The sequence below is a fragment of the Doryrhamphus excisus genome, chromosome 9 (genome assembly GCF_030265055.1).
Source record: "Doryrhamphus excisus isolate RoL2022-K1 chromosome 9, RoL_Dexc_1.0, whole genome shotgun sequence".
Classification (NCBI taxonomy): Eukaryota; Metazoa; Chordata; class Actinopteri; order Syngnathiformes; family Syngnathidae; genus Doryrhamphus; species Doryrhamphus excisus.
In genome coordinates, this window is record NC_080474.1 from 9,165,802 (window position 1) to 9,180,270 (window position 14,469).

At 41.0% G+C, this 14,469-nt stretch overlaps 1 protein-coding gene across 7 annotated transcripts in view; it reads right to left on the reverse strand.

Annotated features, from left to right (window-relative positions):
- srpx (sushi-repeat containing protein X-linked) overlaps positions 1–14,469 on the reverse strand; it is a 22,546-nt gene continuing 8,077 nt past the window's right edge. For 4 of the 7 annotated variants that reach the window (XM_058081502.1, XM_058081505.1, XM_058081503.1 and 1 more), the window contains 9 exons: positions 7,885–7,941; positions 5,233–5,421; positions 4,942–5,118; positions 4,384–4,510; positions 4,183–4,304; positions 2,262–2,441; positions 1,750–1,883; positions 707–828; positions 1–634 (listed from right to left, as the gene is read on the reverse strand). In XM_058081502.1, the coding sequence (XP_057937485.1) occupies positions 451–634; positions 707–828; positions 1,750–1,883; positions 2,262–2,441; positions 4,183–4,304; positions 4,384–4,510; positions 4,942–5,118; positions 5,233–5,421; positions 7,885–7,941 (1,292 nt within the window). In that variant the 3' untranslated portion in view covers positions 1–450. Of the gene's footprint in view, positions 635–706; positions 829–1,749; positions 1,884–2,261; positions 2,442–4,182; positions 4,305–4,383; positions 4,511–4,941; positions 5,119–5,232; positions 5,422–7,303; positions 7,817–7,884; positions 7,942–11,967; positions 12,295–14,469 lie in introns of those variants that run through there. The other 3 variants (XM_058081507.1, XM_058081508.1, XM_058081506.1) reach the window with 3 other exon arrangements.

Genomic DNA, 14,469 nt, shown 5'->3' on the forward strand with positions numbered 1-14,469 from the left:
CACAAGCCAAAGATCCTTTATTAGCATAGTCCAGTTAAAAAAGGGCCACAGTTTGACCCTGGAACAGACAATGTCTGTGTCCATGATTTCCTATAGTGATGGGTGTTGCACAAACACATGGTATAGTCCAAAGAGTGTGAGAATACATTATTATTATTATTATAGTTCAAGTGGGACATAGCAATAGCATAGCAGATCTTTCCACTCCAAAAAGTAGCAATACCTTTTTGAGAAACAATCGTTATAAAAGTAAAATAAAAACCAGGTAGACAAGACACAGGAATCAATATGATTGTTGTGACATGTGGCTTGATACGTCTCCCTTTCACACACACACACACACACACACACACACACACACACACACACGTACACACACTGGACTGGACTGTATGACTTCCTGCACGAGTGCGTGCTACAAGTCCAGGGGCCGAGTCCACGGGGGCCCCATTATGATTGACAGCTCTGTCCGGCCGCCTGCTGCAATACCATGTCGTCCTTGCGCAGGGGGAAAGTGTCGATGGTGGTGAACAGCTCAGCCGCCGTGATGGGGAACGGGTAGCGCTGCTTGTCCGTGCCCTGCTTGTCCACCAAAAGCATCTGGAAGGACCTTTGAGGAATTTGGAGCAGTAACCTAGGCAACGCACAAGACGGTGACTACCAAATAAACACACGTGTGTGTGTGTGTGTGTGTGTGTGCGCGTACCTGAGCTGCAAGGACAGCACCGGGGGAAGAAGCCTGTGTCGGATGCGGCCAATCTGGGCCGGGTAAGTCCCGACCAGCTCGATGACAGTCACGTGACGCAGGTCCAGTCCGCACTGGGCGTGCTGTTGCCACCAGAGACATGTGACTTTAACAGCTTGTGTTTACACTAGTAGATACGATCAAATGTGAACGCCAGGCCCGGGGGGAGGGGTACACAGTGGGTGCCAAGTGCCAAGCCCTCGCTTGTGGCCTGGACGGGAAGGACAGGAGAAAACCCCCTGTGGTTTGTTGCCATACAGGTCCAATGCCCTAGGAACCGAGCATCAGAGGAAGAAGGTCTGCTGGTTAGGCCCTTACCTGTGGGCCAGGTTAGGGCGGGGGAGCCCGGAAGACCGATCCATACTGTCCATCCCCCACTGGAAAAACACAAGAATTCCACGGTGCTCCATCATACAGGAGCCAGGGTGAGGGCACCCGGTCGGGTCCTCACCTGTGAGGCCTCAGCCCAAAGACCCACACCCACGGACCCACCATCCCGTGAGGAAAAGGTTCCCGGTGCAACATGGGCACACCGGTGCTTGGGTTTTTCTTCCAGGAGTTCTCAGGTGGTGGGACCTCATTCATGGGGCCTGATTGGGGCTCAGCACATAGGTGATTATGCACCATGGACCTAGCACCCACAGTGGGACAAGTAAGGGTTCTATGTAGGCCCCCCCTCACGCTCAAGCCAGGTGAGGGTCAGGGCCCCTTGATAGCACCACAACAACTTGGGGGAAAACATTATGGTTCCTTTGTCTCCAGGGCCCTTGCCTTTGGGGGCCCAGGGGACCATCATGCTGGACCCAAGTGCTGATTCCCATTGTGATGCCATCCATGACTTAGCAGCTTGAGACAGGGCGGACTCTGAGAAGATGTGTCGGTGTCTCACATGTTCATCACCTTGACATCTCCTCCCTGCAACCGCCCCCACGCTTCCCGCCCCCTCATACAACATTAAAGAGAGGAAAGAGAGGAAATAGGCTGCAATTTCCTCCAGGCCTCACCTGTAGATTAGTCATCTGGAAGCGGTAATTATGATTGGCAGCCGTCGGGGCAGAGATAATGAGCAGTCGTCGCTTCTCGTAGAACTGGTCCAGCAGGGCGGCTGCCGTGCGCACCCCCACGTTAATGTTCATGGCTGCGATGGGGACAATGAAGCGTGACTGAAGGAGGCAATGCGAGCGTAGCCGCTTCAGATAAATAATTAGCATGAATAATAGAGGAGTAATACTTCATACATTACTGCCTGCTTACTTATTCTGTGCATGGTCAAGAAGTCACAACATTTTGGGCTGGATTCCACATCAAATAAACTCTCAGTGTTCCTTTAGTCAGGGGAATGTAATATCACATCATAATATATGTAATATCACAGAACTGACTAAAAACACGGTAACCAAACTCCACTATAAATACAGTATATATACGTATATATATGTGTACGTATACGTATATGAACAAAGAGTAGCTTGGGGACCATTTGAAGGAGCATTTTAGTAGCAAAAGTCATACACACGTGCACAAGTCGTGTCACTTCCGGACCAGGTGAGTCCGTACTGGCACACCCGGGCGGCGCTACCCTGAAGATCAGCGCCGCCCGCGCAGGTGAAGTCGCAGGTAGCGCCGTAGTTGTCTCCGTCGTTGTCACACTTCATGTAGCCGTTGTCCGGAGGGGACAATGGACTGCAGCGGCGCACTAGAGAAGAAGGCATTGCATGTGGAGTCACAAGACGAAGCCTGCTTCCCATCCAATACACATACAACACTTGATCTTGGGGTGGGTTTCTCAGAATTATGCTATGTTTTTGGGGGGGAAATTTACCATTTTTTAAGGTCATTGTCATACAACATTTCTTGTACATTTACAAATGTATTCTCATAAATGAACTTCAAACCTATTATTTACACCGTTATTCTCCTAAATGTAAGACTTTATTATTGTAATGCTACAAGTTTTTTCTCGTAAATTTACAACTTGTTTGGAAATCCACAACTTTATTTCCGTAAATGTACTCAGAGAGCTATAATTTACGACTTTATTCTCGTAAACGTAAGACTTTATTATTGTAATGTTACAAGTTTTTACTCGTAAATGGACTACTTTATTCTCATACCATTACACTTTTTTTTCTCGGAAATGTGAAACAACTTTATTTTTGTAATATTACAATGTTGTTCTCGTAATGTTACTTACACCTACAACTTTGCTTTCGTAAATGTATGACTTTATTATTAAACTTTATTTTTGTAATATTACAACGTTGTTCTCTAAGGTTACTTAACACCTATGATTTACAACTTTACTCTTGTAAATGTATGACTTTATTAGCAAGTTTTTACTTGCTAATTTATGACTTTGTTCTCGTACCATAACAAGTTTTTTCTTGTGAATTAGCAACTTTGTTTTCATCCCAAAACCAAAAATTTACAACTTTATTCGCATAAATATGACTTTATTCTCGTAATGTTATGATTTGATTTGTTTCTTGTAAATTTCTTGAATTCTTGTAATATTACACATTTTTTATCCTAAATGTACGACTTTATTCTTGTAAATTTGCAACTTGACTGTCAGAAAATCAAAACTTTATTTTCTGTAAATGTACTCAAAGATCTATAATTTACAACTTTATTCTCATAAATGTATGACTTTATTGTAGTAATATTAGGTTTTTTTAACAACTTTATTCTTGTAAATTTACTTAACATCTACAGTTTACAACTGTATTCTCGTAAACTTACAATTTATTCTGATAACATTGAGCATTTTTCTCGTAAATGTATGGTTTTATTCTTGTAAATCTACAATTTTATTCTCAAAATCGTTGTAAGCACAACGAGTCTGCGTTTTGATTTTGTAATCCAAACACAAATAAGTATTTGAAATAGTTTTTTAAGGACTAAATCGGACAGCAACAATATCATTCATTCATTCATTTTCTACCGCTTTTCCTCACGAGGGTCGCGGGGGTGCTGGAGCCTATCCCAGGTGTCTTCGGGCGCCAGCCAATCACAGGGCACATATAGACAAACAACCATTCACACTCACATTCATACCTATGGACAATTTGGAGTGGCCAATTAACCTAGCATGTTTTTGGAATGTGGGAGGAAACCGGAGTACCCGGAGAAAACCCACGCATGCACGGGGAGAACATGCAAACTCCACACAGAGATGGCCGAGGGTGGAATTGAACCCTGGTCTCCTAGCTGTGAGGTCTGCGCGCTAACCACTAGCGCGCTAGACCGCCGTGCCGCCCCGCAACAATATCATGTGTTGTTCTAAACAAGAACATTTACATATCAAGAACACGACATACAGCAATTCATTTCCGCTAAGTAGAATTCCTCATTTATAAATCCAACATGTTTGTAGTTTTTGGTACTATTAGAGCTTGTCATACTTTGGTCTGCACACGTGTGCATTTTAAACCCACCCCTCACTCTGACACTGAAGCGGCAAGACCCTTTGTTCCCTGCACGGTCCAACACAGAGTAGGACATCTTGTGGAGGCCCTCGGGGAAGTCCGACTTGGGGGGTTTCCCTTTCAGGACCACGCTGCAAAAGGACATGTTTTACGATTTCATCTGTCTTTGTGTGAATGCACCGTGGAATACCAAACGGGACCCCGGCATACTCTGTCAGGACGCCATCAGCCGTGTCCACGCCCTCTGGGGTGTCCCACCTCACCCTGGCCGTGAGTTTGCCTGGTTCTGCCCACCTGTCTTTCACGTGAGGACACTTGATTGTTGGAGGATCCATGTCTGGAGGGGATGGAAAAAACAAACGTGTTCCAAACAGCCAAACTACTGTAAGACAAAAACTGTAGTTTTTTTCTAAATACATATAAACACATATACATGATGGATAAAAGGTATACATGTTCCCAAAATAGCCTGCAAGTGAAATCCGTGTAGTAATCAATCTTATTTGTTTGTAATTATTAAATATGTTTACAGAAGACCTATTATGCTCATTTCAACCCTTTGTATTGAGTTGGGGACTCCTATAGAGCAGCGACACACAATAACCCACACAGACACAAAATAGATTTTTTTTTCACAAAACAACATTTGAAAGTGCAGGCAGAGATAGATAAAGCTGTGGATGTTAATCCTTCATGATAGTAAATCCCGAGGTTGCCTACAGCCACGGTAGCCCAAGGCTTCAAAACAAGGACAACGATCCAGCGTACCGACACAGGTGGGAACGGCGGTGCTCCAAGCCTTGTTGTGTTGGCAGGTGGCCGTCTTGGAGCCCTTCAAGGTGAATCCGGGCAAGCAGAAGAACTCACAGCGAGAGTTGTAGTAGGAGCCGTCTGAACACTTGTAGCCGCCGTTAGCGGGCATGCTCATTTTGAGACAGCGGATCTCTGCCGGAGAAAGAAGTACTTCCAAGGATGTTCGGAATAATACGGTACGCACCTGGCGAGTGTATCCCAGATGTATTCCAGAAGTGGTGGCTACAGAGTACAGAGTACACTCACCTCGACATGCGTAGTTGGAGGACCAGTGTTTGCTTGCCATGCACACCACCTCCGTACTCGGCGTCTCATATCCTTGCTTGCAGCGGATTTGACAGCGCGTCCCCATGACGTTCTTGGAGTGTTCTCCTCTGGGGGTGCGGCAGCTCACGTCGCCATGTTTCACCTTTATTGGCGCGCACCATGCTGTCCCTGAAAAGTGCAAAGAGGGTCGTCTTTGGATGCTTTGTCTTTGTTGGGGGGGGTGGGGCAGCATGAAGTGGTGGACTCATAGAGGCATTGGATTTATGACTTATTATTCTATTCTATCTTATTGGGTATGACTGCTAAGAGTGTAACAGTGCCCAACCACATCCAGCAGAGGGTGCTGTTTACATTTACAGTGGACGCCCCTGAGCTTGGACAATGAGGTTGCACAATTTGGAAGTAAAAATAAAGAAAATACATATAAAAATAGTCATAATAATACATTAAAATAGCAATAATGAGTATTGTAATAAGTATTGTAAAATATTAATATAATGTAAAAAAAATCAAGTGAAACCTCCAAAGTACACTGTAAACCCAAATGTTCAAAGTACTTAAATAAATGAAATTATGCATACTCATTGTTCTTTAAAAAGTTCTAATAACTTAATTATGTCAAGTTCATTTAACATGTTGTTCCATTTTGAGTACTTTTAACTAATATGTTTTGATTAAATTGAACTATGGTAATATTAAGTAAGATTAACTTAAAAACATAGTTTACATACAATTTAAGACACTGTAAATCCGAATGCTCAAAATAATTAATTGGTATAAGTATAGTTAACTTAAAATTGTCTTAAGTTCTACTTATAAATGTTGATTGCCAGTTGCATTATCTGTCTTTTCAGTTTATTTTACTTGTAACTTTTGATTAATATGAACTTTTTGCAGATTTGTGTAACCTACTTAAAAGAATTAGTAGTTACTTGTAAAATAAAGTATCTATTAAACATGAATAAATCAAACTAAGAATAAATTAAGAATAAATGTACTGCTTCAGATAGATTTGTACTGTGTAGGTTACACATGCACACCTTCTTCCTATGGAAAGAGTTGAAATGACAACGAAAATTAAAGAATGGAGAATGCACAGCAGAGAGAATGTGAAAAAGAAAGCTATTTCTCTCTTCACCCCAAAATTAAAAAAGTATATCTAATATCAACTCCAAATATTAAAGCTCTGATATACTCAAATGTTTGAGTTTACGGACTAAAAAAAATGTGGCAACTGATTTTTTTGAGTTCTGCTAACTTACTCGGGTTTACAGTGTAAGATTTTAGTACGTAAGTGTTTTCTGGAAAAATAACATGAAATCCCAGAAGCCAGCACAACGTGATCATACACAATAGTGAGCATCAAATGGTTTACTATTTTGCTCTGAATTCCAAAAGTGGTGGCCAGAGTAGAAGGACGTATGAATAAGACTCCACCATACTTTTTATCACAGTTACGGTGGACCACTTCCGTCGTTTTTAACATCTTTCAGTGCTTCCTTTTACACTTGGATAACAATAATGGGTATAATAATCATAATTATAATTATTATTATATAATATATATAATAATCATTGTTAGTATTATTATATATATTATTACAATATATATGATATAATAATTTTTATTATTATTACAATTCAGGATTGAAATGAAAGCAGTGGGATGAAGGAAGCCCAAACTTTGAATCTGTGGTGTACACACAAGACAGAATTAATTGTCATACTTTTCATAACTGCATCCAAGACTGGCATGATGACCAGAGAGCTACATTCCAATCATAAACTGTATAAGGTTCCTAAAATATTGTGACAGGTCAATAACACTCAATGGGTTATTACATAGGCCTATAAAAAATTAATTGTGCAATAAATACTTTTCAATAAAAATAATACAAATAATTTTGTAAAAATGAATCATATTTTTAATGACCTCTCATGGCCCACCAGCAGTACCACCACGGCCAACACGTTGGGAATCACTGATGTACAGTATTTTATGTATTTGATTTGGACTTCTTTCCTCGGGCGCACTGAAACACATACTCACACTAGTACTGTCAGCAACAACAGCGGGCGACAGCACTTGGGATGGCTGTGTCTTCCAGCACAAGACGTATGCTCCAGTCCTCAGGTAAAAAATGCTGACAGCAAACCACAGCATTTTGTTGAGTCTTTAAAGCGAAATTGAGAGATAGGTATGACGCTGAGACTAGCAATTAGACCAGAGCAGCATTAAAGACGCAAGTCTGCTAACTATCCTACGAGATCAACAACAACAACAAAAGGCTGCATCCAAAGGATTGGATTGCACCGATTGCTTTTGATTCTTTTTTATTTAAGTAGCACCAGTTACCATGTCAACCATCGCCTAGCCTAGCTTGAAAGCTGAACGTTAACCCACAAATCCCCCTCTGAGACCATCTCTCTGCCTCCCAATTTGGACACAGAGCTACAATGCCATTTGCCAAGTTTAAAGGGGCCCACATGTTTCTAGTGGGAATCCAAATCTGCACTTTATTTCCTGTTGGCTCAAACCCAGAGGACAGGACTCAGCTCGGCTAATTTCCACTCTGAATTGACAAAAAAGGAGCATTAATGAGAACAGGTGTTGCATCACAAGGGTATCACCTTTAAATGCATGAGAAAACCAGTCCTCATCATCTCCGTAGGCGGACTGTCCTGACCCTGGGGATGGAAGCAAAGGATGAAGCAAAAGCATCTAATAAGCCCGAAGAAGAAGACAAGCATCCAATAAGTTAGAGAATCTTTGAAATGGGATGACATTTTTAAAAATTGCTTTTACATCTGAAACAGACTCGCAAGTGAGAGAGCGAGCATGTTTGGGTTGAAGTCATGCAGAAGGAGTGAACCTCAAATGATCCATTTTTCCAGCAAGGCATCCCATGTTTGTTCTCTCACAGACGTCATGTTGTGAAAAATGTGTACAAATTCTTGGAAATACTTTCCTCCTCCCTCCTTTTTCGGGAGCCTTACACTGAAAGCTGCGCCTCATTACAGAGGCAAGAAAATGACATTTGAACAGCTTAAAAAATGTCTCTGTAGTATTTTTCACAAACGTCGACACTTTTGTTATTGGAAGCAAAAAAAAACAATCCGTCTAAAATGTCATTTTAATAGCTGGAGTTAGCAGCTTTAAAACGCTCTCTCTGACACGACAAAGAATAATTAATCTGCTGTGCCTCATTATGGGAACAGAAAAGCTTTCCATTTTGCATATCTGTGCTTTTTTGTTGGAACAAAGAAGAAAATATATATATATATATATATATATATATATATATATATATATATATATATATATATATATATATATATATATATATATAATTTAAAAACTGCTCACTCATTTCAGAGATGCACAGATTTTTTGACTCAAAAAAGAAGACAAATGCTAACTTCATTCATGGAAAGTGATGTACGTATATATATTCACTTTCCATGAAAACAATCATATCGTTCATATCGACAGAGACGGGATTTGACGCGGAAGTCTCGTGTTTCAAGATGGCGCTGGCCAGGCACAAGCTAGTTATGGCAGCTCTGTGTTTCCTGTGGCGTCTTAGTGTTTAATAGTGCTTTATTTATTACTTTCTTATGATTTTTGGTACCATACCGACCCCTTAAGCAAGTGTGCGGCGGTGGATGTTCATCTTGTTACGTTTGAAGCTCCATTTGTTTACACTCGGGAGAAGCCGTTAGCCTTGAGCACCCCCATCAACCATGATTACCATCTGGAAGCGCTAACGATGCTAACCCGGCTCATTTTAGCTGCTATTTTTTGATAAGATTGCTTACATTTGAATAAAAACTTGCACGCACATTTGGCTTTGACTTTTGAGAAACATTGGATATATATCGTATATAGATATTGACCCTAAATATGTCGGGATAGGAGTTTTGGTCCATCCGCAATCACGGATCATTTAACCCCCCAACCGCTGCACATTATTATGTTAAATACTCTTGAGAAATGAGTTTATTGCTTTATTGATAGGGTGTACTCACGTTATTATGTCAAATGTTATTATTAGATTAAAAAATGGTCAAATTAATGTTTATCTGCAATATTTTGCAGGACAGTTATCGTCCTGCAAAAGTCGTTATCGCGACAGGCCTGATTGTGGGAGCCAAAATGTATCAATTTTGCATATTTGCTGCTGCTTACACAAACTGCTGCTCTATTTTTTTGTTGGAACAGAAAATCAATCCATTTTGCATCAATGAAGTCTCCTATTTGCAACTAGAAAATTTGCAGGAGCTGCAAAAATGCATTTGCATCTCTGAATTATTTAGAAAAAAAGGATCCATTTTTGCACTGCTGGAGGGAGCCACATCTAATAAGAATGTAAGGCTGGATTTACACTGCATGTTTCAGTGTTCGATTCCAATTCACTGTCAACATGTGATTCCGTGCTTTGTTTTCTCTTCATGCTATCGGGATTGGGCATTGCGGCATAAATCCAGCCTACAGTGTGTGCAGCCTTGCAGGACAGTGAATAAAATGAGCAGAGAGCCGGTGTACAGCAGGTCAATCAAATAAGGCCGTGGTTAAACTCCCTAACCTCGGCACGTTAGGGTGGTGAATGTGTGCTCTGTTTACTAATCACACAGAGGAGGTGTGTTCTGTGCTCCTCCTCTCAGCTTCATACATCAGTCTTGCCGCACATTTTCTCAATGTGGCTTTTCTCCCCCCCGACACCTCCCTAACCGTGCTGGGATGGCACACACACAAACCCACGACCCACTGAGGTTTTCTCTTGACGGCGATGACACATCATCACTCACTGAGGAGCTGCTGCGTGCCGCCGACTGACCGGCGAAGACAAAAACTTGACTGTGTGCTTCATGAAGGGAGAGAATACGTATACTGAAAAGTAATTAGAGGAAATGAGACACCAAAGTGTTCTCTACTTATCCGTACAAATCATGCCTCCCTGCAGCCATTTTGGCCTAATAGCCTACAATCTCAATGCGCTTCTTACCATTATTAGAGCCCTCGAGACATGAACTAACACCCCTATAGTCACCTTTACACTTGTATTACCCAATATAGTAGACATAATAACATTAAATAAGACACAAATAAGCGCTTGTGTGTGTCCCTAAGTGCTAGAACGGCAGAGTGGAAGTGATGTGGGGATTTGAGAGTTGAGCTTTAGCTTGGCATGGGTTACAGCCACAATAGCAGAATGTGCGCTTTTTATATGGGATTATTATGAGAGCACTTAATTAAAGCCTGCTGTTCTGGACATAGTCCGGTGCTTGTGTGTCTCACGGAACATTACAGTAACATGACTATGGTAATTGTTTAATTTCATTAGAACATGCATCAGATTACAATTGAGTGCATCCCATAATCAGTTCCCAGTTCCACATGTCCAAAAGGAGTAGGAAGAAGCAAAGCTTATTCAATCCTACCCCTCCATCTGGTACTTTTACAACCAGTAACTGTTACATTTGTTCACTTCCTGCTTTCCTAATATCATTTAAGTATGTATTTTAAATTTTGTATTTATTTATTTTATTTTTTTGTCACTTACTGAAGTACGAGGTGATATGAGCATCCAATGACATAATGGGTACCATAGTAAGTGTCAATATAGTGATATATATAGCACATCATGACTGGTTCAAGACTCTTCATCCTTGTATTTAGCAAACATCAACTGCTTGTATTGTTTCTTGAATTGGCTCATCGTTGTGCATTGTTTGATTTCCTTACTCAATCCATTCCATAGTTTGATTCCACATACTGAAATGCTATGGCTATCATATCATATTCTGAACACCTTATATTAGCATTTTAGATCATTCAGCCATGCTTGCAAAAGATTCATAAAAATACATCAAATCTGCTTAAATATGGGGCTGCACGGCGATCGAGTGCGCAGACCTCACAGCTAGGAGACTTGAGTTTAATCCCACCCTCGGCCATCTCTTTGTGGAGTTTGCATGTTCTCCCCGTGCATGCGTGGCTTTTCTCCGGGTACTCTGGACTCCGGTTTCCTCCATTCCAAAAACATGCTAGGTTAATTGGCCACTCCAAATTGTCCATAGGTATGAATGTGAGTGTGAATGGTTGTTTGTCTATATGTGCCCTGTGATTGGCTGGCCACCAGACCAGGGTGTACCCCGCCTCTCGCCCAAAGACTGCTGCGACAGGCTCCAGCACCCCTGCAACTCTTGTGAGGATAAGCGGTAGAAAATGAATGAATGAATGCTTAAATATGCACATTTTTGAATAATAATTGTCCGTGTTCAACCAGAAAATAGCACAATTTATTAATTTAATTTAGAACTCCATGGCAGCTCAGGGCTTGGCATTAAGAGTTGAAGGAGTACCAGTACGTGCTCTCCTCTTTTATTTACAGTACTGTTATCTATTTTCATCATACAAAAGAAAACAGTTTGCATTTAATCAGACTCACAACAGCGTCAACCCGATTTATCTTCCCCAAAGTACTGGCGAGCACACGCCAAGTTAAACAACACAGTTTCACCACAGCCTGAACTCGTCACTCTGCTGACTTTTATTGTGCAAGAGAGAAGAAGTAGATACAAATAGTGAGAGTGCAGGAAGGCTCATAACAACAAAATATGATGAAATATTATTAATATACCTCTGGAGTTGCGCTAAACTAAGTGCATTGTAACCTGCGGTGAAGCGTGACTGCTATTCTTGGCACTCACCCTTTGAATGGAAGCCAGCAGATAATGAAGCGCTGACGCTGGAAAAGCCAGCGTTGATTGCGAGACTGTGGCTTTAGCAGCTCCAAAAAAGCATCTTTGCTGTTGCAAGTTAGTGACTCATGCTCTCGCGAGTGTTTCACGTCAAAATGTGACACATGTCGCAGCTAATGAGCATGTCACCCTGCCATTGCCATCCTTTTTTCTTTTTAACTTCTATGGAAGTGTTAAGATCAAAATAAAAAAAGAGTCAGTGGAGGAGGCATGAAAGCATCATCTTCCCGCTAAACCTCTGGGAATGACAAAGGCCAATTTCCAATTAGCTTCCCTCTGTGGGCTAGCAACACAAACTGGAAGCGTGTTTTCGAAATGTTAACGTGTGATTATGGGCTGAGGCAGAAGAGATGGCATTTTCTTTATATTCTCATTTCATTATGAGAATTGCATCTTTACTCCGGTGCAATAATGGTGGTCTGCACAGAACATTGCTCTTTTAGCATGAAATCACATATCATCAAGCATTACAAATAATTTAGACAAGATGCCCGGGGTGGGGGAGCAACAGCTCCATTAAGAACCACTGAGATCCTCATTTTCCTTAAAGGGGATCTATTATGTCTCTCAGGAGCACCGGCTGATGCTGAGTGAGAACACAAACTGCACATCAATACGTGCTTTCATTCTCACAATATTATAACTTATAATAATACTAATAATTATTAGTATTATTATTATAAATATAAATATTATTGTTATAAATATTATCATTATTAATATTGTTATTAATATAATAATAATTATTAAGATTCAGGATTTAAATGAAAGCAGGGGGATAAAGAAAGCCCAATAAAATTTTACAATAAAAATAATTAAAATAATAATATTTGCAAAAATGAATCATATTTTTAATGACCTCTCATGGCCCACCTGCAGTGCCACCACGGCCCACACTTTGGGAATCACTGACTAAATACATTCATTTACTGTATTGGTGGCAGCCCTAACTACATTACAACCAATTAAGAACTCCGTATGTTTATATTTTACTCTGAAAGTCTCACTTCCGCTGCACCCGATAATGAGTTTTCTGAAGAGATCTATTTGACATGAATGGCTTCCCCCGAGTCTGTGTGATGTTTTATTCATGTTGTGACATCATAATAGTCAAATGAGAGCTGTGTTCTTTAGTAAATAACATCGGATTGCTCAATGAATTAGCGATTATGGCTAAACTGCACACGCTGATGACAGTTTAATTGAGACTTATTATGTGCAGAGATTTTTGCTGTCATTGTTGACATGATTTGAGATGATTTGAGATGATTGAACTCAAGTCATGTACCATGTGTACGTCTTAAGTCTACCATTAAAGCTGATGAGTCCCTCAGATGCATCAGAAGGGGACAAACTGAAGTGGTAAACTCCTCCAGCCATAATCATTTCCCACCAAATTTTGCATTTTGGCCTTTTTTTATTGCAGCAGGCCAGAAAGTAAATAAATCCATGTCAGCCGTGTGGAAATGCTTCTGCATTGCAAATGAAAACAGTCCTACACGTAGTTGCCAAGATACTAGAAACAACAGAACGTGTCATCCGAGTCCGAAGCGTGTAGCAAGAGTTTGCAGGTGTGGAATGGGCAGATTATGCATCTCCCAGCATGCTTTGTTGTAGTTACAATGAAATTTCAGGGTATATACAATATTCTTTTCACTTTTTAAATTTAAATGCGAGAGAAGTAGTTTAAAGCAGAGGAATGGCTTAATTCTGCAGATTGTTGTAAAAAAAGCTCCCATGGTGGGATGAAATTGCAGCCCAGCCCTGATTTGGCCCCCATGCCTGAGTTTGACACATATGATCTACAAAAATATCGTCAAAGCATCAGACAGGATCTGATTCATACATTTAAAAAAACAATGAAATGAGACATCTCAATTGGCGTTGGGGATGTCAGTGTGACTGAGAAAGCATTCTGGCAGTCAACAAGCACATACGGGACTAATAGTGATCAAAAGAAGCAGTGGGCCAACACAGCAAAGACATACAAACACACCCCTGTAAAATAAACCCATCATAAACACATGAGCGGTCTTGTGGGGAAAGAAGGCCTTTTCCTGTGTGGAGCTGGATAAATGTCCCTATAAAGGAAGATGCATGAGTATGAATGTGCAAATGTGTTCATGTTTCAGCATGTGTTATGACATATAGCTCACACACCTTTGAAGTCCAAGTTTGATGCCGCACCGGAGGCTGGAAAAGTCAGCCTATGACCTCATTAAAAAACATGCCTGCGTGCGCCTAAACGTGCATTAAGTGGCCATTAAGGCCGGATGGTAGACTTGCAAATGAGGAAGACTGGGCCGCTGTGCTACTTTTTGTGCCCCCGCATGCACACTGCACTCCCCCCGCTCCATACCCCCTCCTCAAACACACACAAAAATTGACAAAAAACATTGACACATTATCAGCACACAGTGCTACAAACACATGGACCATGTTTCAAATAAT